Source organism: Peromyscus eremicus, chromosome 1, assembly GCF_949786415.1.
Source record: "Peromyscus eremicus chromosome 1, PerEre_H2_v1, whole genome shotgun sequence".
Classification (NCBI taxonomy): Eukaryota; Metazoa; Chordata; class Mammalia; order Rodentia; family Cricetidae; genus Peromyscus; species Peromyscus eremicus.
This window is the reverse complement of record NC_081416.1, coordinates 122474201-122497481: the sequence shown is the minus strand read 5'-3', so window position 1 is coordinate 122497481 and position 23281 is coordinate 122474201. Positions and strand designations below refer to the sequence as shown.

Sequence of the window (23281 nt, the reverse complement as noted above, 5' to 3'; positions counted from 1 at the left end):
TGTAACCCCTCCCCGCAAAGGATTTCTAGTTCTGGAGTGGACTGAAGAGTTTGCTTTTCTAAGGAGCTCCCAAATGACATAGGTCATCCTCAGACCTCACTCTGGGCCGTGCTGAATTAATGAAGATGGCTAACTTCTGTATCTGAATTTTCTTAGCTCAGGGATGTATATTTTAACTCATGCTGCACTTTAAAAATTCAGTTTGTGCAAAGACATAGAAATTAGGTTTTATACCAATTTGGATTTCTGTTTGCTCCCCCAAAATTGGAAGCTCCTACATCCCTCAGCTCACTGGTGCTACCTGTCACCCAGCAGCCCCAGTTTCCCTCATCCTACCCTTTTTTTCATTTTTCCAGTGTTACAAAACTCCTGGGACCATTTTTCTCTGTCTTTTTTTTTTTTTCCATCTGTAACTTACTCCCACTAGAAGATAAGCAGGAAGGCAGGAATCTTTGTTTGACTAATACAGTATACTGAGTACCTAGGAGAAGGTCAGGTAGATGACAGAGTCTTGGAATTTGAAAGATTGTATGTCAGAGAGCAATCAGTGAGTGGGTGCTCAGTGGACGCTCTTGAAAGGGAAGAGCATCCCAGTCGCCCACTTGGACTTTGATTTCCCCTCCTGCTTCTGCCACTCACACTCAGTCCTTTAAGTTCATGGTCTCGGATCAGACTGTTACTGTGAGTGTGTGGTTCTGTACAACAGTGATGGTACAGAGACTAGCATCCCTTTTGTATATGGTTATAATACCTATGGAAGTATTCATTTTCAATTGAAAGTGGTCTATTTCCTCCTCGTGATTTGTTTCAGAGTATATACTTCAGTTTATAATTTCTCAAACTATGTTTTGTGTATGCCTTCACAAAACTTAACTAAAATTAGCATTCTACCTAAGAATGTAACATTTTACAAATGCTAGTCACCAAAGAAACAGAATGAAGGGCTGGAAAGATGGCTCAGAGGTTAAGAGCACTGGCTGCTCTTCCAGAGGTCCTGAGTTCAATTCCCAGCAACCGTCTATAATAAGATCTGGTGCCCTCTTCTGGCATATAGGCGTATATGCCAGCAGAACACTGTATACATAATAAGTAAATAAATTTATTTAAAAAAGAAAGAAAAAGAAAGAAAGAAAGAAAGAAAGAAAGAAAGAAAGAAAGAAAGAAAGAAAGAAAGAAAGAAAGCAGAATGAACAGGGCACAGATGGTTCTCTTCAGTAACTGACAGTGCAGTGTAGATATGGACGGGCAGTTTCTCTTAAGTCAGGAAAGGCTTTGGTGACTATAGCAAAGAGAGAGTACTTACGGAAATGGAAGAGTGCCATGCCAGCGTAGGTGACAAAAAGCATTCCTGAGATGGGGTGGGGACACACCTAAGCATCTGCAGTGCTTGGTGAGCCCAGAGGATGGCAGGTGGGGGTAGCCATGGCCCAGCACCATGTTCTCTTTACTCCAGGCTGCTGGAGACTGGATGGAGGATGAGTCGTCAGTGCAGTCTTCGTGTAGTAACCTTCTTTTCTCTCTAGCAGCCGAAAGGGAGCCTCCAGGCACATGACACATCGTCGCTGCCCACGGTCATCATGAGAAGCAAGTGTAAGTAGCTCAGCACACCTCTCAGGCGTGCACTCAGACCTGATGCTCTTGTGAGGCTTGCTTGTTGAGGGAGGCTAGCTGAAGCTACCTGGCAAGATCCTATACCTCTTCTGTAGCACGTTAGGTCACTGCTTTGTTCTGCCACATTCCTTGACCAGCGACTTAGCATTACACCATCAAACCCTTCTTGAAGGTGTCCCGTCATAGTGTGTGCATCAGCTGAAAGGGGGACTGGAGCCTGTGTGTGTGAGCAGGTTACTCCCCTGCAACTCAGTCTCCTCTTCAGCACCAGAGAAAATGGTTGATTTTAGTGCTTCATTCACATCAATGTGACACAAATGAGATCTTATTGGTTAAGCTCACATACAGCATGTGAAATTATATGAATGATTCTTTTTTTTTGTTTTTCCCCAAGGTTCTCAAATGTTATACAAAACCGAGTAAATCATACTCTACCATTCGCACTTAAAAAAACAGCAACAAAAAACACCTTGAGGGTTTTGGCAAGGTGACTCAGGCAGGTAAAGGTGTCTGCTGCCAAGTCTGACTACCTGAGTTCAATCCCAAGGACCCACAATTCAGGAGAGATCCGACTCCCACAAGTTGTCTTCTGACCTCCTCTACATGCATGTGCGTGCACACACACCCCAAATAATAATAATAATAATGTAATTTTTCATTTTTTTTATTTAAAACACTGCTTTGGGTTGGATAAGAGATCTGAGAAGGTAAAAGGGTTTGCCACCAAGCCTGACAACAGAGTTTAGTCTCTAGAACCCACATGGTAGAAGAGAGAACCAGCTTCTACAGGCTGTCCACTGGCTTCCACATGGACTCTATGGCATGAGTGTGTACATACATGAATATAGAATAAAATTTAAAACCTGAAAACTAACCAGAACTAATCTTTCCCATTGTGCAAGATTTCACTTTAGGTTGACAGTGTTTTCATTCCTCATCCTCTTGGATTTCTGTGTAATATATGTAATGCATATCTTTCTGACCTCTCTCTCTTTCGTCAAACATACCTGTGAGAAGATCTGTTGTTTTGTACATGTATTTCTTCGCTCGGTGTCATTTGCAGAGTTACGATAGCTAATGTTTCAGACTGATGCAAGGTATATTTCATGAGTGTACATTGTGTTTGAATTACTCCCAACTGCTACCAGAAGTAATGCAGTGCTGGTTATCCTCTGAGTTGGCTCCCTAGGAACCTGTGTGGTATGTTACCAGAGCAGTGCTTTCAGCATGTAGCTGAAGAATCAATACATGTGCAGATCCTGAGACCCCCACTGGACCTGGGAGTCAGAGACTGTGGTGGAGCCCTGTGGTCTGTTCATAGATCTCTGAGTGGTGTTAACGTCCACTCAAGCCTGGAAGCACCACTTGTGCCTTCTTTCCTGAGCACTTGAAAATGCCTGTGCCAGTCTGTACACGCACAAAGAACGAATTCCCTTTAGACATATTAAGTCTGGTCCTCAGCCATCCTTGTATGGAGACAGCTACTGGACTGACACCCACTTGAGTCTGTCATCCAGCTTCCTGGGACAGTTTTAATCTTAACATTTTTTCCGTGATGTTACCAACTGTTTCAGAGGCCTGTTTTCTTTCCCATCAGATAAAATAACTTTTAAAATAATCTTTTGAAAGCAAGGTCCTTTATGTGGATTGCCTCTGACCCTCACAGATAACTTTCTTATTTATATTGATAATAATTTATAGCATATTTGGGTTTTGTTATGAGATTTCCATGTATATGATGTGCTTTAAGAACAGCCCCCCCCATCAGCTTTTCTAATCTCCATCCTCTTTATCCATCTGCAGCAGTACCTCATTTTGCCTTCAAGTCCCTGCCCCTTTTTAATTTCACATGTGAAAATATGTAAGTCCGATTTTGTAGAATTGTCTTACTAAACAATTTCCTTCAAATAATGTAATTTCATTCTTGGTTTTGGCTGCATACAACTCCATTATATCACGTTTTCTTTTTCCATTTATCCACTGTCATTTTTGGCTGGTTCCATAACGTGACTATTGTGAGTAGTGCTACAGTAAACAGTGGTACAGTGTTGTACAGGCATCCCTATAGTAGCCTTACTCTGATTTTTTGGGGGGTATACATCTGTAAGTGGTATGGCTGGATCATGTGGGAATTCTTTTTTTTAATCTCTTGAGACTTTGTACTGATTTCCATGATGGCAGGCCTAAGTTTTTCTTACCAGCAGTATAATATAGTTTCTTTTTCATCTACATCCTTATCATCATTTGATGATTTCATTCTCTTGAGACTAGCCATTCTAGCTAGGATGAGATGGAATGTCAGTATTAGAGTGATTAAAGGTACAAATTCTGGATCTGGGAAGATGGCTCAGTGTATAAAGTGCTCATTGGACAAGCAAGAAGACCCAAGTTTGGATTTGGATATGGTGGCATATGGATGTAACCTTATGTCTGGGGAACAGAGACAGGCAGATACTTAGAGCTTGCTGACTATCTAGTCTAGCCAAAATGCTGAGCTACAGGTTTAGTGACAGACCTTCTCTTCAAAAAAAAATAGGTTTTAGAAGCTATTGAGGAAGACATCCCAACATGAACTGTCATGGACAAGCACACTTATACACACAAGAGTACAGCTGTGGATTCAGGTCACATGGTGTTTGTGTCTTCTGCAAGCTTTTAGGTACAAGCTGTTCTTTAGGACATTTAGGGCTCTGCATAACACTCTGGTTCTCCCCACTGATTCCACCTTCTCTCTGTCTCTTTGTCTGTGTGTGTGTGTGTCCTCCCTCTACTTCTTTCTCCTCTTTTTTGTACTAATTCTATATGATTATTTTGCCCTTCGTTCATATGGTTCTTCCCGTCAGAATATTCTGTTTCCTTCTAACCTGTCTGCATCCTCACTATAATCTAAGAACCCCTGTTTCTTCCTCTCTAACATTTTATTTGCTCACTGTTCACCCTTCTGAAACACTTAGGATATGCTATGGACTGGTAACCCTTAAGCATATTCTCCAAGAGGCCCACATCTTATACTCCCTTTGTACGCCCGTACCTGGTCATATTGTAGCATACCCTGTTTCTGGTGTTCTGTTGTCTAAATAGAATTTGAATTAGATATCAATTTTTGTGTTATTATTTATTAAAGGTATCCTTTAATAGTGTAAAATTATACCAGCCCCATATCTTATTCCTCTTAGCTCTTGGTCCTACTGGGGATAGAGATACAAAAATTTACGTCTGAGGCAGGAACTCACTTACGAAGGAATAATAGTTTATTGTTCATGTGCCAGTGTGATCACTTTAGATTAGTGCTCCAGTTTAATCTTTAGTCATGTTAAGGAAAAATACTCCATGATAACCTGTATGATATTAAACAGATAATAGTTTTTTCTCCATCCAAAATTCAAGAAGTTGATCAAACTTTCAAATAATCATGCTTTCAAATAATGAGCAGAGGCTGGAGAGTTGACTCCATGGTTAGAAGCACTTGCTGCTCTTCCAGAGGACCTGATTTGCATTTCCAGGGCTTCAACTGCTGTGGTGACACATACCTTTAATCCCAGCACTTGACTGGATCTCTGAGTTCAAGGACAGCCAAGGATATGAAGAAAGACCCCGTCTTTTAAGTTTTTTTTGTTCTTGTTTTTTTTTTAAGAGCTAATGTATTGAAAGCATTTTGTGTTTTTGTGGCATCTGTCGAATAAGTCAGCACTAGGGGTCTGGAAAGGCGATGCTTCAATTCTTGTCCTCTCTTCCCTTACAGCTTCACAGCCCAAGGAGCGCCCTAGGTCTGCAGTCCTTTTGCCTGATGAGGCCACTGCTATACCATTGTTTACTAACAGACGGTCCCAGCAGAGTGTCTCCCTCTCTAAAAGTGTTTCCATACAGAACATCACTGGGTAAGTGGGTTTAAAGAGTCCACAGTTGACATGTGGGTAACAAGAACAAAATAACCACTTATTTGATAAAAAAAGGAAGTATAAATGTACTGTAATTACACTTATATTTATTATACAGACCAGTGTTGTTTATCAGAGAGCTCCGTTGTCAAGCTGGATTGCTTTAGGCATTTGTACATGATCAGCCGGTTTTGGAAGAACCTGAGTCATAGGAAAGATGATTTAATCACTAATATGCCGTTGTAACCACCTATGTCTTAGATATCACACCTTTGTGTTATTAAAATGAACCTGGTTTTGCTTCTTTTTAAGTCTGGTTTCTGTCCTTACCTCTAAAGCCAGTAGTGGTGAATTCTGGGCCATCAATTCCAGTTAGGTTCCTTCTTGCTCATTTGCATTGAGTTCCATTTGTAGCCTCTTCAAATGTTGCTGAGGCCACTGGTTGTTCAGCGTTGATAGTCAGGTTATTAGCAAAGGGCTAATTATAAATATAAAGTTATAATGTTTGGGGTAAAATGGTCCCCCACCCTCCCATTCATCAAGTATATGTCATCAAAAATGTAGGACTTAACACCTCTTACATGTCTCCTGACCTAGAGTGGATTAAAATTTCTGACTAAGGATGCAAAGTCTGCTTTTGTTTGTGTTTTGTTATCTCTGTATTAGCTAATGTTTTCTCCCCAAGACACACATTTCAGGTATTCTTTGTCTCTATTTCTATGATCTCTATAAATCTTCTTTTCAGAGTTGTGATGTTATCGAAACTCATTGACATTGTGACTGAAATAGTGAGTTTTAAAGAAAATTTGAAGTTTAAAGAAAAAAAGAGTAGTGATTATGTAATGTTTTTAAAATAAATTTATCTTATGTGCATGGGTATTTTACCCATATGCATGTCTGTGCCCCATGTGCATGTCTGATGCCTGTGGAGACCAGAAAGGATATTGAATCCCCTGCAACTTGAGTTACAGATGGTTGAGAACCACCATATGGGTGCTGGAAACCAAACTCAAATCCTCTGAAAGAGTATCCAGTGCTCTTAGCTGCTGAGCCGTCTCTCCAGCTCCTATAACAAATTTTAAGCTTTTTCTATATAATGTACTTATGATGCTGTATACCTTTTTTTTTAAGCATCAAAAAGTTGGGCTAAGATTGAATTTGCAATAGTAATACTTGTAAACTTCTTAATAATGCTTTGTTTTGCTGTGTACCTGAGTAGTTTGTCTTGAGTCATCATAAAACCTACAGCTAACTGTCATTTAGAGTTTTTTAGGGATTCAGTAAAGAATGGGCACCACGGCTTATCAGAATGTATCTGACAATGTGTCTTTCTTTTTGTCTCTAGAGTTGGCAATGATGAGAACATGTCAAACACCTGGAAATTTCTGTCTCATTCAACAGACTCACTGAATAAAATCTGCAAGGTCAATGAGTCAACAGAATCACTTACTGATGAGGGTAAGAGGAAACTCTGGCCTGTGTTACTAAATCTCTGTAAAGATCCAGTGCATCTCCTGTCACACTATTACCAAATAGCAGTGTAGCTGGAAGTTTTCCTGTGTCCTGCCCAGGCTCTACGGTTGGTCAGGACGAATCTCTCCCACCCACGTCCCGCAGCTGCTTGGGCCCAAATAAACACACAGAGGCTTATATTATTTTCAAACTATATGGCCTAATGGCTCAGGCTTCTCACCAGCTAGCTTTTACATCTTAAATTAACCTATTTCTGTAAATCTATACTTTGCCGCGTGGCTTGTGGCTTACCTTACCAGTACTTTTACATCTTGGTTCTGGCGGTGGCTAGCAGTGTCTCTTCTGCCTCTCCCTTTCTTTTACCTGTCTCCTCTTCAGTTTCCCGCCTAGCTATAACATGACTTGCCATAGGCCAAACGGCTTTATTTATCAACCAATCAGAGCAACACATATTCACAGCGTACAGAAAGACATCCCACAGCATAGCAGGGCCTGCTTTTTTTCTCCCCTGCCTGGAAAGAGTCTCTAAATTGCCTGTAAAGCATCTCTTGCAGTACCAAGCATTGGCAGTCGCACCTGTCCTGGTGTTGGCTTTCCATTGAAGGAAACATTGATTTTCACATAGGCAACTCTAGTAACAATGCTTTACTTCCTCTGGACTTTGTACACATTCAGTTCTGTGTCTGTACCATTGTAAGCCTACTCAGATAAACATGTGCAGTACGTAAAGACAGCAGGATGCTTCAAGCTCCAGCTTCACATAGGAATTGTTTCAGTCTTGTTTGGTTTACCTGTGTTTATCATTCCTAACCAGACTTGAATATAGAGTCTTTCATTCCTAAACTTGACAGTGATCCTGCCTAATGTCGGGTATGTTCCCCTTGAATATCCTCTACAGTAGGACAGAGCATTTGTCTTAGCTCATTTTCACCTGGAGGACAATCCTCTTGTAGAGGTCAGAAACCCAAGATCCTGAGGTTGCTTCTTTTGTATTTTGAGGAGTAGGTACAGACATGAATGAAGGACAGCTGATGGGAGACTTTGAAAGTGACTCTAAACAGCTGGAAGCAGAGTCCTGGAGCCGGACGGTAGACAGCAAGTTCCTTAAACAGCAGAAGAAAGATGTGGTCAAACGGCAGGAGGTGATTTACGGTGAGATGCTTCATTTGCTTTGCTTGTTTTTGTTCTGCTGCATCCAGCTGGTACACAAGTGAGGGTTATTGAGAGGTAGAGCTACTGCCCTACCTCTCAGGGAGGGGACTTGAAAAGGAGTTCCTGCTAGCATGTTTAAGTGGGTGATTGTTTGGCTGTGAAAAATTAATTTTTGAATATGCAGCATAAAGGTTTCCATTTAAACCCCTGCGGTGTGGAGATGTGATACTGCCTGTGTCCTTCTGTTCATTTTGCCTTGTAGTGTCCCGATCTGTTCCCTTCTCATTACATTCAGCAGTTTGTTTATTTGCATGCATAGTTATACAGCAGTCTATGAAAGAGATGTCTTCTAGAAATGGATTTTAGAAAGGTGAAATGTCAATCAGTTCTAGGGAGCAGGAACACAGTAAATGAAAGGGACTGAATCTGATGAAGACTTCGAAAACCATTTAAGACTGTTGAATTCAGTACACCTATCATCAGGAAAATGGTGTTAGGTCGGTGAAAAAGCAGAATAAGATGAGACTACTTGGGGGACCCGGCCGTCTGCTCGGTTTTAAAGTTTCAGGTGGGCTCTAAGTTAACCTTACAAGTTTAGCTGTGATCTTTGAAAGACCCTTGATCTCTTTTCTCATAGAGCTGATGCAGACAGAGTTACATCACATTCGCACACTCAAGATCATGAGTGATGTGTACAGCCGGGGGATGATGACGGATCTGCTCTTTGAGCAGCAAATGGTGGAAAAGCTGTTTCCTTGTTTGGATGACCTGATCAGCATCCATAGCCAGTTCTTCCAGAGGATTCTGGAGCGGAAGAAGGAGTCTCTGGTAGACAAAAGTGAAAAGAACTTCCTTGTCAAGAGGATAGGGGATGTGCTTGTCAATCAGGTGAGTGGTGGGAAGGTCTTGGATTCTTCTCGTGCTTTGGGGTAGCAGAGAAGCTTTGTAGTTCTGGATCCCTGCTTGTATGTCTTAGTTCTACTGTTTTTATTTGTAGACTTACCAAATGGAGTTAGTCTAACCTTTGATTCCTTTTCTGTAAAATAAGAAAAGAAGGATTTTTCTTCTTAAAATTTTTTAGAAAATTAGCAGAGAGTGTGTGTGTGTGTGTGTGTGTGTGTGTGTGTGTGTGTGTGTGTGTATTAATAAAAACAAAGCTGGAGGCAGATATTGGGGTAAATTCTGAAAGATCAGAGAGACAGAACAAGCCACAGCTAACCTCACCTCACCAACTTCTCAGCCAATCCTCTTTCCTCAAACTGGAAGCCTCTGAGTCCTCACCCAAATGGATCTCAGCTGAATTGCTGCTAAAAGCCTAAAATCTTCAAAACCTAAAAAGCCTCTAGTTCCTGGTCCTCATGCCTTATATACTTTTCTGCTTCCTGCCATCACTTCCTGGGATTAAAGGTGTGTGTCACCATGCCTGGCTATTTCCAGTATGGCCTTGAACTCATAGAGATCCTGTTGGATCTCTGCCTCCCAAGTGATAGGATTAAAGGTGTGTGTGTCATCATTTTCTGGCCTCTAAGTCTATCTAAGTGGCTGTTCTGTTCTCTGACCCCATAAGTTTATTAGGGTGCACAATATATTGGGGATGTAATATCACCACATTTCCCCTTTTTTGTCTAAAATAAAAAAGTTATAGCTAATATAAGAAAAAGTATATACAATAAGTATATACAATATATACAGTCAAGAATTACAATAACAGTGTCTAGTCCATTAACATTTGACAGATTCAGACAAAAAATTTTCATTACTTATCCTATTTAAAACAAGTAGTTCCTTTTTAAAAGTAGATTCAATAATGTACCTTTTTATCTTATCATATCCATGTTCTCTTTTTTCTTTTCTGAGTAGATTCGAAATTCTACCTTTTATCTTTTTTTTTTTTTTTTTTCCGAGACAGGGTTTCTCTGTGTAGCTTTGCGCCTTTCCTGGAACTCACTTGGTAGCCCAGGCTGGCCTCAAACTCACAGAGATCCACCTGGCTCTGCCACCCGAGTGCTGGGATTAAAGGCGTGCGCCACCACCGCCCGGCTCTACCTTTTATCTTATCATTTCTCTATCTTCCCTTTTTTTCTTTTCAGAGTAGATTCAATAATCTACCCTTTTCTATATTTTCTGTGTATGTTTGTATAATAAATTATGTAGTCAAGTTTTTCTTCTCTACGGCCATACAATCATCAGAAACAGTACTGTTTAAGAAATAAAAGAATGTTTGCTGGAAGTCTTGAGCTTTGCCTATGGCTCATCTGAAAAGGATCCCATCTACCTTAAGACCAGCTAAAGTTTAGGCAGCTGACCAATAGGCTATTTGTGAAACACTTTATAAAATGTGTTACTTTTCTTCCACATACGATTTTATTTCAGTCCCATTTCAAAGAAACTCAGCAAAAAAATATTTTTATATTTTTTAAATATATGTCATGAATAGCTTTTGATGTTTATTTTTGAAGTGTTTTTGAAAAAGGAAATGTTGCTAGTAAACCTTAACAGCAAGAGTATCAGACACATGTGACTAGAGCTTTCCCCTCCCCAGATCCCTGGTTCTGGGCAGACACAGAGGCTTAGTTACTGGGCCAGTTGAATGTGAATTGGACTGGGTCTGGGGGCAGTGCTCAGGATTAAACCAAGGGCTTCTCATACTTGGTAGGTTAGCACCCTGCCACTGAGCTACATCCTCGGCCTTGTTTTTACATTTATTCTGAGGCTGTCTCAACCTCCCAAAGAACTGGGATTACAGGCTTGGCTGAGAAATAGAAATCTTGTCCTTCCCTGGTATCCTTGAGCCCACATCCCTCATTTGATAATTTATCAGTGTATTCACTCATTCTAAAAGGAGTTGTTGTCTATTAAATGCCAGGGGTAAAACTACACACCTGAACATTACATGGAAATCTGTAAAAACAGACATGATACAAGTAAATGTATGTTCCATGTGAGATACTTGCATCTGGCAAGAATAGTCCTATAAAATGAACTTAATGTGAGGCCCTACAAATGAAGAACTATCTTCTCCAAGCATCTCTCTTAAGAACATTTTTGGTTTTCCTCTCCCTCTCTCCCTCTCCCCTCCCCCTTCAGGACCTGTATAGGTATTGCATCTTGACTTATATTCTCATCCGTAGTTTCTTGTATTGTACACAACCCCTTAAAGTCTTTGCTGGGATGGAAACTCTGCTCCTGTGGCACTCATGTGTTGCTCTGTATGACACTATTGGGCTCAACCTTTTAGAGCACTTGGTTTGTGGTAGTAGTTCTGCATCTACCTCTCCATTGTGAGTGAAGAAACCTGTAGAAGAAATCACTGCGTCTTCCGAGAGCTCAGTGTTTAACCTTTTGACAAAGTGCCAAACTGTTTGCCAAAGCTGCTGTACGTTTAATCTTTTGGGGAGTGTTAGTTCGAAAGCACTTTTAGTTTTCACAAGAAGACTGGAAACTTTCTACAGAATGATACCCTGAATGGTGGTGTAACTCCTGTTCTCTTTCCTGGGTAGTTTTCAGGTGAGAATGCAGAGCGTTTAAAGAAGACATATGGCAAGTTCTGTGGACAGCACAACCAGTCTGTCAACTACTTCAAAGACCTCTACACAAAGGATAAGCGTTTCCAAGCCTTCGTGAAGGTACTGACCTGTAACACAGGCGTCCCCATCATGGTCAGGAGCATAAGCAACTCCATTCTGGCCAGAGCCCCCTTCCTCACGTGGTGACTAACAGTTTGTCCACTCCCTTGCAGAAGAAGATGAGCAGTTCGGTAGTAAGAAGGCTCGGAATCCCAGAGTGCATATTACTTGTAACCCAGAGGATCACCAAGTACCCAGTTCTATTCCAAAGGATACTGCAGTGTACCAAAGGTGAGTCCCCTTGTAAACTCAGATCCAGATAGCCCTGGAAACCACTGTAGCAGAGCTCTGCCATGCTCCGTCGAACCTATCCGAGTGCCTGTACTTAGCTCAGCGATTTGATTGATTGATTGACTGATTGATTGATTGGGGGGCACAGATTCTCACTTTGGCCCAGGTTGGCCTCAAAGTCACAGCAGTTCTTCCCCCCGCCCCAAAGTGCTGAGGTTACAGGTGTGTGACCTTGTAAACATTTTTTCATGGCTGTTTATTCTGTTGCTGTTTCTAGTTTTTTGAGACCATGTTTCACTGTGTGGGCCAGTCTAGTCTCAAACTCATGATCCTTCTGCTCAGCCTCCCAAGTGCTAAGATTATAGGGAAACAAAGCTGAACCCACCTGATACACAGTTTTCCTGAGAGGAAGGAAATGGGGCCAGTGGTATAGTCAGCCACTTGGGCTAAGGCAGGGGAGATGCAGAGTTAAGGCCTGCTGGGACTTAGAGCAGATTCGAGTCTGGCCTGGGCAGCCAGTGAGGCCTGTATTAAAGCAAAAACTGAGGAGCAGCTGGAGGAGCAGCTGAGTGCCACAGTGCTTCCTGGATATGCACACGGCCCTGGGTTCGATTCCTAGAAAAGCAGGCTGAGAGTACAGCTCAGTGCTAGATTAGTTCCCAGACAAGTACAAGGCCCTGGATTCAATTCCTGGAATAGCAGTTTGGAGTGCTAAATCACAACAACTAGGGTGGATAGACAGTATCAAGGAGGGACGCTATATTGGTTCTGTTAAAACGTTATGTGCCCTGAGCACTAACTAGTTCAGGCAACACTGGATTTGGTCAGCAGTTCCCGCCTTCTCTTCCTGTAAGTGCTAAAATTGTTACTCTGTCTCATTTCACCAGTATGTAGTGGTTTCTCTCGGCTAGTGTGTCTCCTAGGCAGTTACATTAAAGGTTATGAGGCAATAACATTAAAGAGTAGGCAAAGGTATAACTAAGTAACTTATTACACACCTCTGCTGCTCTCTCCCCCTAAAGCATTGGTTTCTTTTGTTTCGGAGCATATAATTGCATATCATCCATAGCATTGAGAACTTCTGACTTCCTTTTGAATTAAGCTTATGGCAGCAGGAAAGGTAGGCGTGTGCTTTGGTGTGTTGGCTCCAGTGTGACAGTGTAACATCAAGAGAAATGTGATGATGTCGACTCCTTCTCTTTGCTGTGGTGTGCAAGGAGCCGATCCATGCGGTTGTTTTCTCCCTAGACAATGAAGTGGAGCAGGAAGACCTGACTCAGTCCTTGAGCCTGGTGAAGGATGTGATTGGAGCCGTGGACAGCAAAGTGGCAAGTTATGAGAAGAAAGTCCGTCTCGGTGAGATTTACACGAAGACCGATAGCAAGTCGATCATGAGGATGAAAAGTGGGCAGATGTTCGCCAAGGAGGATCTGAAACGGAAGAAGCTGGTGCGGGATGGGAGTGTGTTTCTGAAGAGTGCAACTGGAAGGCTGAAAGGTAAGACTGCTGCCGCGTCTGTGTGCCTGGGCAGAACAGGAAAAACCCAGATTCTTCTGGACGTCACCACCACGCTTCTTCCTAGAGAGCCATATCCAGACATCACCCAGGGCAACAGCCATTTAGTAGTATGTCAAAAAAGACTCGTTTCAGGTGGCTTACCAAGTCCTATGAAATGTGGCAGTAAGGAAGAACAGCAAGTTCAAGTTTTAAAACACAAAGCATCAAATTAGTACATACAGCAGACTGTTGGGGAGGTGCTGAGTGGGATTGGGGTCAGTGGCAGGACTGTCTGAGTCAGGGACTGTGAATCTGTAAGACTGAGAATTTATCACTCACAAAGATCTTCTGAGACCTTGGAGAAAAGCAAGTCTAATGTATTTCAACTAGATTCATGACTACTTTATGATATTTGTGTCTTTCATTTTTCTCTAAAGCAAAATAGATCATTAAAGAAAACTCGATCATTTGTTTTATGATTTCTCACCTTTCATCAGTCACCTGCAATAATTTAAGGAAGATAGGTTGGTTTTTTTTACTCATCAGTACATCTTACTTTTAGGAACATGCTCAGTTTCATCAAACCTTTACTGGATAGGCATCCACCTATGTGATCTCTAACTTCCCAGCAGCTGTGGGTATCCCTGCCACAGTCCCGGACTCAGTGAGCTGAGGATACGAACAGACCACGGTTCACTGTTGTCCCGGTAGCACACTGATATCAGCAGGAGTATTTCCTTTCCCATCTCAGAAAAGTCATGATGCCATAGGCGTCTGCAGTCAGAGCACTCAGGTGCCCTTAGCATAGCCTTAACATGCTTGGGACAGTGGTACAGGCAGCTGACTTCGGACTTGCAAGAAGAGGGTACTTCTCCAGTGTGGTGGATGCTGGAATAGAGAGGAAGGATGAATGGCCATGGAGTTAAGTCTCAGAGGATGAAGAGGAAGGTGTTGCTCGAGGTGGGAAAGCATTGAGTTGGGAGAGCCTGGAACCCGGGGAAAGTTACATCTTCAGGACTCCCAGACAGACTTAAGAGAGTGATAGGAGATGAGAAAAACGAGAAACTGCTGGGTCCAGCTGCCAAAGGAGCCCACCACACAGTGAGGAGCTGGCACTTGACTTCTTCCTGGTTGTGGGGCATGGAATAGGCTCACAATGTAAGAGTTTCACATGGAAAAGGGGTGGTTTGTGGTTTGGGGGTTTTTGTTTTTCCAGCACAGCTAGGGGTAGTATAGAGTCCATTGGAAGTGACAAGGGCATTGGAATTCTTGGGGTGTTTCAGAGAGACCCACCAGCCCCTGCACAGCAGTGGAGGACATGAAAAAGAAGCACTGGATAATTCTTAAAGGGTCGCTCGCCACTGGTCAGCAGTGTTTAAGATACCTTGTGGTGAATCAGAGTGCTCCTTCCTCCCAGGCCTCCCAGGCCTGTGGTGGTCTGAGGCCCTAGCCCACACCCCTTCCACACCGCTGCTTTGAGGCCACCTTTCAAGCAGGCTGGCAGGTCAGAAATACCTGTCCCTCTCCTGAGGACCTAGATTTGCTAGAGCTGCTGTTGCCTGGAGCCAAGACTTTATTCTTTTCTCTTACATGGCAGTTTATTCCCAAAATACAAGCGAATAGGTTCCAGCTGTTGGAATAAAGCTGTGGTCAAACCAATAGCAGAACAATAGACTTCTGCTTGGAAAGCCTGCACTGTGGAGAACGGGCTGGTATTGAGTTATCTTCACACCCCGTGACTCCTGCCAGGAACAGCCAGTCATGTTCGGAACACCCCGTGGTCGGGGTGGGATTGTTTTTCCTCTGATCCATGACACTGATCATCTAAACCTCAGGATCCAACAAAGTTGAAACCTGGGCTTTTAGAACTTATTTTTGGCAGACACCTGAATTATTTTAAAGTAAACATTAAAAAAAAAAAAACTTGTCAAAACTAATGGTGGTGCATGGAAAATTACTGTTGTGTAGTTTGAAATTTTAACTCTCTTGATTCTATTTGCTGCGTGGTTTTGTAGGCGATTCTAGTTTGGCAGAGGTTAAAGAAAGCAGGACAGACTACATAAATCAGCCCACTGTTTCCCAAGGAGCCGTAGGCGCTGCTTTCCAGAGGGAGAAAGATGTTAGGGTCAGCCTGGTAGTTGTAACCAGCTGGCTAGGAGATGTGCATCGTCCTTGAGGGAATAAAGAAAATGTCCTTTTGTATGCCTAGAGGACTAGTCAGATCTTGAGTTGATTAATTTTTAAGTTCCTGGATCCAGTTAAAGATGTTGAGTTGTTTGTTTTGTTCCATTTTGGGCATGGCGATGATAGTAGAACCTGGATCTCCTGGAGTCTCAGACACCACTGAACTACACACCAGACTGTTGGTTTTGTTTTTTATATGTCATAGTTTATATTTTGCAGTTTATACTCAACTTAGTTTGACCATGATAATTCAGACAAAACATGGGTTGTTTTGCCCTACATATTTCTTAAATTAATTTTCTTAGCACATGAAATAATGGATTTCATTATGATATTTTAATACACATACATGGTTCTTTACCCCAGCACTACCTCCTGCTGGTCCCCTTCTTGCCCCATATAGTCCTTCTTACGCTTTCATGTCATATATTACAAATAATTAAGTTTAGATCTGCATAAACATGAGATTTTATCTAACCTCCCCCATTACACTCTCTTGTTCTACATGTAGTTTTATGTTAATGGTGTGGAAGAGGGCTGACTACCAACTGTAGAAGCTGAATTCACTTCTTCCTGTGAAGCTAGAGTATGTCTGTATAAGCAGTCTAGTTTCCTTTCTGCTGCTGGGATTAAAAACACTGACCAAAAGCAGCAGTGGGGAGGAAAGAGTGTACTGGCTCACACTTCAGGGCACAGTTCGTCACTGAAGTCCATCAGGAGAGGAACAGTGAACCCCGAAGAACACTGGGTGCCGATTCACTCTCTTTTGCTCATGGGCTCCTGCTTAGATAGCCTTGTTACATAGCCCAGGATCACCTTCCCAGGAAATGGTATCAGCCACTGTGGGCTGAAGCCTCCTCCAGCAATTAATGATCAAAACAGTCCCCCACAGGCCCCTTTGATCTAGGCTGTTCTCTGGTGGAGGCTTTCTTCTCAGACAGCTTTAGGCTATGTCAAAGTTAAAGCTATATGGAATAGGAGGGGAGGGGACGGGAAGAGGTGGGGGACTCCTAATCTTTTGCTTTAAAATGCCTCTGTCCTGCTTTTGAGGGGTAACAGGTAAGAGAATCTCAGATATCCCAGACTACTCACAAACTCACCTGAGGGTCCACCTTGAACTCCCCCAAGTGCTAGGATTACAGGTGTGCACCACCACACCCTGTTTTATGCAGTGCTGGGGATTGAACCCAGGCTTTTATGTGTGTGAGCCCAACAGTCTTATTCACTGAAGGGTATGGAAAAAGTCTCTGCTTCATCATACTTAGGTATTGCTATACATCCCTTCTGGGTACTTTTCTGTCTGCTATTTCCGGTTAATATAATGAGAAATTGGGAAAGATAACAAACAGTGGGCTGTGAGTGTAGCTCAGGTGGAGGGCTTAGTCTCCAACACTGGAGGGTCGGAGGACTGAAGAATAGTTCATGGAGTATGTTGGTAAAGGTTGCTTGCTATTTAACATTGGTTGATGTTCACCTTTATTCTTAAAAATATTTTATACTTAAAACTTGGCCATACAGACCTGAATTCAGATCTCCACATCCAACGTAAAAGCCAGACGCAGTGATGCACACTAGTTGAGTGGAGCAGCAAACAGAGAGAGGAGGGTCACCAAAGCTCACTGACCAGCTAGTCCAGCCAGGCAAGCCCCAGCAGGTTCAGTAAGAGAAACGCTCTTTTCAAAGATCAAGAGGGGGTGGAGAGGTGGCTCAAAGGCTAAGAACACTGGCTGCCCTTCCAGAGGTTCTAAGTTCAATTCCCAGCAACCGCACAGTGGCTTATACCCATCTCTAATGAGATCTGGTGCCCTCTTCTGGCATGCAGGGATGCATTCAGGCAGAACACTGTATATATAATATATAAATCTTTTTAAAAATAGGTAAAGGAAAAAAAATAAGGTAAAGAGAATAATAGAGGAAAATACCCAAGGTCAACTCTGGAAGACACATAAGTTCACACACACACACACACACACACACACACACACACACACACACACACAGAGCAATACAGGATATATCTTTTCAGGACTGATCACTTAACCTTTTCTGAGGCAAGACTTATGGCAATGTACCTAAAATGCCTCTAGGATGAAAAGCAATTATTTGCTTTGTTGGTAACTTTGTATATATGTTTGAATCCTCTGTTCTGTAGATCAAGTAATGTCCCTCAAAACATCCGAGGAAGGTGAAGCTAAAAGTTACACATTGAAGATAGAATAAAATACCTCTAAAAATCCACTGACCGGCTCTGAGTCCTGTGGAATCACAGAGCCATAGCGGGGGCGGGTGTGACCTCAGACACGGCTGTTGTGCATTGCTGAGCCAATTTTATAAACGGCTCTCTCCATCTCTTTCCCTTTTCTACTTTGCAGAGGTTCAAGCAGTTCTCCTCACTGACATTTTAGTTTTCCTTCAAGAAAAAGACCAGAAATATGTATTTGCATCATTGGTAAGCTGAACTGTTATTCTCTTCTGTTTGAAATAAGTCCTGTTCATACCAGCTAGGCTGGGTGTGAAGTCTAACCAGCTAACATTGTTATGTCTGTCATCTTACCTGCCCACTGAAAACCACTTGACTCACAGAAGATTCCTCGGAATAATTTCTTACATTCCCTTGTGGTATTTTTTGTTGTTACTCCGTTCCACTGCAAAGTTATTTCTATGTTCCTTCATAATCCTTTTGAATGTCCTGAACACTTTGATGATTTGATCGCAATAGAAATCCTCTTCTGGAATGTGTCTCCCAGATTCATCACACAGAATACATAGGTAGAATTTAAATGGCCATGATCCGCTAATCTCCAGTGTGGAAGTCTTTTGTTCAAATTTGAGTAGAGTGATAAAATAAATGCTTATCTGAAAGCTGGGGTGGGGGCAGAGGCGGTGTTTGGAAAAGGGTTAAATTGATTTTATTTTGTTTTTTAATCCATATGCATTTAAAGCTGTCTGAGCTTACCTTAGGTTGGAGTTGTCTTCAAGAGTGAGTGTCCTGCATGCATGTCTTATGCTTGCCTCTCTCCTGTGTCCAGGACCATAAGTCAACTGTGATCTCCTTAAAGAAGCTGATTGTAAGAGAAGTGGCACATGAGGAGAAAGGTCTGTTCCTCATCAGTATGGGGGTGAAAGATCCAGAGATGGTGGAGGTCCACGCCAGCTCCAGAGAGGAGCGGAATAGCTGGATTCACAGCATTCAGGATACAATCAACTCCCTGTAAGTGAGACGCCAGGGCCTGCCCTTTCCCCTCTCCCCGTGCCTCCGTGTGACGTCGTGTACACAGGGCAGTGACCACCTAGCTGACAGCTTAGGCATTTTGTCTGTTTGTTTCATCTTGCTTTCTTTTGGTTATGTCAGGAACAGAGATGAAGATGAAGGGATTCCTAGTGAGAATGAAGAAGAAAAGAAATTGTTGGATACCAAAGCCCGGGAGCTAAAAGGTAAGATGTTGGAAATGGTCTGAGATCTTTATCTGCAGTCTGGTGGGGCTGGAGAGATGGCTCAGCAGTCAGGAGCACTGGTTCCTCTTTCAGAGGTTCTGGTTCTATCCCAAGTGCCCGTCTGTAACTCCAGTTTCAGAGGATATGGTGCCCTATTCTGGCCTCTGTGGGCACTAGGCATGCATGTGATGCACAGCCATACATGCAGGCCCTATACAAATAAAATAAATACTATAAATATATATAAATATAAAATAAATGAATAGCCAGCTCCAGGGACTATGGATTCTCTGATCTTGGTGTTTGTTCTTGCACAGTGGTGACTTTGTTTATGCCTCATCATGGAGAGTTTGCCATATTTCATAGTCATGTTTAAGGTGAAGACGAGAAAGAGATTCTCCAGCCGGTCTCTTCTGCTCTTTGCGGTCCTGGCCGCCTCTGTTGTTATAGTCACAGATGAGCTGGAGGTGGCTCAGGGAGGGGGGCTGCTGTGCTTGCAGCCCTGCTTAGGGAGGACCCACTGCTTTGCGGAGTCTCGTCTGCCCCCCATTGTGTAGATGACACACTTGAATCCCCCAAAGGCCAAACATCCCAGGGCCAAGTGTATGTATGCTTAAGGACTGAGCCAGAATTTCTTAGCCCTATCCTTTCTTGTTTTGTTTTCTGTTTGTTGTGAGACAAGATCTTGCTCGGTCATCCTGGCGGGCCTAGAGTTCTGGATCCTCTGGCCTCAGCTCTAGAGTGCTGGGACTACACTCCATCTCATTCAACACTAGAGCCTGGGAGCCTTCTTGTCTTCACTATATGCTAGTTGAATTTTCTGAAAACTGCTTTGGGTAGAAATAAGGCCATGAGTTACACGAATACAGTACCCATAGAGCTTAGTCCTGAAAACTACAAAGTGGCACAATTCTGTTGCACTGAAGGATGGGAGAGGAGAAAAAGATGGCTAAGTTTACACCCACATCTTACCAACTAGTATATCAACTTAGTAGCCTGTGATTACGATGACAGGGATAAAATCTTCCTTAACATTTGTTATGCAGTTGGCTAAAAGTACTACTGGGTACTAGGGTTGTAGTGATTTCTAAAATATATCCCTTGGGTGCTCACACTCAAAGGGTAGATAAATGAGTGACAAGCCATAGATTGGTCTGGTGGGCCATATAAAATATCTTGGGTCTGTTCATTCTGCCTCTAAGTCTCACAAAAGTTGTTGCATAAATTACATCTGAAAAAAAATTATCTTGCTTCTTAAGGATAGTTGTGTGAAAAAGAATTTAATTTGTCTGCCAAGGAGTGGCAGATCCGCAGGGTCAGGACTAAGTGACAGAAGCCAAAAGCTTGCAGGTCTTTCAGTCTGCAAAGGAGACAGGAAATACCACACACACAAATTTATTTATATTTTATGTGCATTGGTGTGTCTATGTGAGGGTATCGGATCCCCTGGAAAGGGAATTACAGACAGGTGTGAGCTGCAATATGGGTACTGGACATTGAGCCCGAGTCCTCTGGAAAAGCAAGTGCTCTTAACCACCAAGCCATCTCTCCGGAGAGCCCTGGGAATGCTATACTTTCAATGTAATTTTTTTTTTTCAAGTTTTGGATCCTTGTAGGAGAATTGCTTGAGGAAGTAGCGGTGCCACTGGAAATGGACCACTTGGGAGATCCTTAGAATAGGTTGGTGAGAGATGAGTGGGAAAGTGGACAGTTGAAGAAATGAGGTTATTAATCAAAATGCTACTTCCAGCCTCAATCAGAGAAGCTGGTCTGCAAAGAACAGTGGTGAATGCAGAGACACATGGCTGTTCAAGATGCTGAGAATAAGTTAATGACAACCGAGTCCTCAGCCCTAAGCAAGGCATTATACCACTCCCTCTGAGGTCTGGGAACCTGGTGGAAGAAGAAGTGGAAAGAAAGGGCGTCAGGATAGGGAGAAAGGCTGTGAGTGCTGTCTTCTGAGCATAGCATGGTGCTTACGGTCCGGACTTCACAGCAGCTATGGGCCTGCAGTGGGCCCATCCAGAGTCAGTCAGGGACAGCTCGGGGCTCTCCCCACTCCCTGCTGATGGGTCTGGGAAGAAGGGCAATGTAGCCTGAAGTCCCCGTGGACGAGTTCATTCAGCTCCAATGGATGTCACACAGATGAACCTGGTTAAACTCAGTGAGTCTCAAAAAACTCAAACAACAAAGTCATGGATATAGGAAACTACTTGGAACTGGATACTAAGGGTAGAAAAGAAATTAGGATCAAAGAATATGCTTTATACATGTATGAAGTCGTCAAAGAACAAACTTAGAAAAACAGACAAACAAAAACTAGTCAGCTGAGGGCGGGAGATGGGACAGAGTGAGAAGGAGAATCCACCGGTTTTCCGAGCTGGATAACCTGGGAGATAAAGACTGCTGACTAAGGAAGAGACTGTAAACTGAAGGTGATGGGCTGGAAAAGATTGCCTTCTGACGTCACGAGAGCACCCTCTTGGTTGAGATAGTCACCTGATAGTTGACTCGGGTCTCATGGTCAGGAAATAAAGTAGGTTTTGGGGGTGCTTGCTGGGGATCACCAGCATACAAGAGGCAGCTGACAATGCGTGGGAGCCCCAGGAGCAATGTGGATAGAGTATAGAGGGCAGGCCAGCTGTGCCATTCCATTGTGGATGGAGGACCTGTAGGATGCCCGGTGGGAGACTCTGATGTCCTCAGTGCGGCACGGGTAGGAGATTGTTTCAGAAAGGGGGTAATTGTCCTTGCAGGAAAAGACCTCAAATTAACTCTTAACTCTTTGGATTCTGTAATTAAGGCAGTTGCAGAAAGGAGCGAAAGCCACAGTGTGGTGAAGAGAAATAGACAGGAGAGGAGCAGAAACAAAGCACAGACTAGTTAAGCAAAAAATGCTGGTGTTCTTAGAAAAGAACCCAGGGCAGTTTCAGAGTGTGGAAGCCTGATGCTGTGCTCTGTCTCGGGCCTTTCCATAACCGCCACTAGGGGGTGCTCATCTCTCAGCCATCTTGTGATCCCTAGCTCCAGACAAGTCAGGCCGTTTCTCCGTTTGTCTTGCAGAACAACTTCAACAGAAGGACCAGCAGATCCTCCTCTTGCTGGAGGAGAAGGAGATGATTTTCCGGGACATGACAGAGTGCAGCACTCCCTTGCCCAAGGATTGCTCCCCAACGCACAGCCCGAGAGTCCTCTTCCGCTCCAACACAGAGGAGGCTCTCAAAGGAGGGCCGCTGATGAAAAGTGCAATAAATGAAGGTAATTTACACACACCATTGGCCCTCTCTAGCCTGTCCTGGAGGGATTTGCACACTCATGTCCCCTACCAGTGTTTGCTGTTACTATAAAACAAAACACTAGTATAAAAAAACTTCCCAACATCACTGTAGTTAAATTGTCAGGTAAACAAACATCCCTTCCTGTCTCTACCCAAGTTAAGAAAGAACTGTGGCAGATACCCTGAAAGCCTTTGTATGTCCCCATCACACTTATCCTCCTAACGGGAGCAGCTGCCCTAACTTGTATCCATAATCACTTAAGAACTTACCCCTTCTTTTTAATTTTTAAAGTTACACTAGTGTATTTACCATGTATGTGCATGTGAGTGGGTTTACACATCCCCTGATATACATATGAAGGTAAGAGGACAACTTGGGGAGTCTGGGACCACCATGTAGGTCCCAAAGATCAGACTCAAGATCATCAGGCATGGCTCCATGGTGAATGCCTTTACCTGCTGTCTTACTGAGGGTTACTATTGCTGTGATCAAACACCATGACCAAAAGCAAGTTGAGGAGGAGAGGATTTATTTGCCTTACACTTCCATATTGTAGTCCGTTATTGAAGGAAATGAGGACAGGAACTCACACAGGGCAGGAGCTAATAATGCAGAGGCCATGGGGGAGTGCTGCTTACAAGCTTACCCACAGCCCAGTCTTATGGAGACATTTTCTCTATGGAGGTTCCCTACTCTCAGATAAGTTTAGTTAGTGTCAAGTTGACGTATAACTTGTCCCACATACCTGCTGAGCCATCCCGCAAGCCCACCATCCCCATTCTTGCTGTGCAGTTAATCTTTAGATTAGTTGTACTTTTTGAACCACTGGTTAGATTTTTCCATATGGTCTGTCAAATCACAGCTGATTTCAGAAGCTGAACTTCTCAGACTTGATGGATTTACTAAGATTCCTGTG

The 23281-nt window shown here is 43.0% G+C and overlaps 1 protein-coding gene across 2 annotated transcripts in view; it reads left to right on the top strand.

Moving 5' to 3' along the window:
- Akap13 (A-kinase anchoring protein 13) overlaps window positions 1-23281 on the top strand; it is a 219744-nt gene that overhangs the window by 184243 nt on the left and 12220 nt on the right. For both annotated transcript variants that reach the window (XM_059272911.1, XM_059272917.1), the window contains 12 exons: window positions 1524-1590; window positions 5354-5489; window positions 6835-6947; window positions 7962-8114; window positions 8752-9002; window positions 11615-11740; window positions 11854-11971; window positions 13220-13468; window positions 18025-18101; window positions 18682-18863; window positions 19005-19087; window positions 22151-22345. In XM_059272911.1, the coding sequence (XP_059128894.1) occupies window positions 1524-1590; window positions 5354-5489; window positions 6835-6947; window positions 7962-8114; window positions 8752-9002; window positions 11615-11740; window positions 11854-11971; window positions 13220-13468; window positions 18025-18101; window positions 18682-18863; window positions 19005-19087; window positions 22151-22345 (1750 nt within the window). The remainder of the gene's footprint in view (window positions 1-1523; window positions 1591-5353; window positions 5490-6834; window positions 6948-7961; window positions 8115-8751; window positions 9003-11614; window positions 11741-11853; window positions 11972-13219; window positions 13469-18024; window positions 18102-18681; window positions 18864-19004; window positions 19088-22150; window positions 22346-23281) is intronic.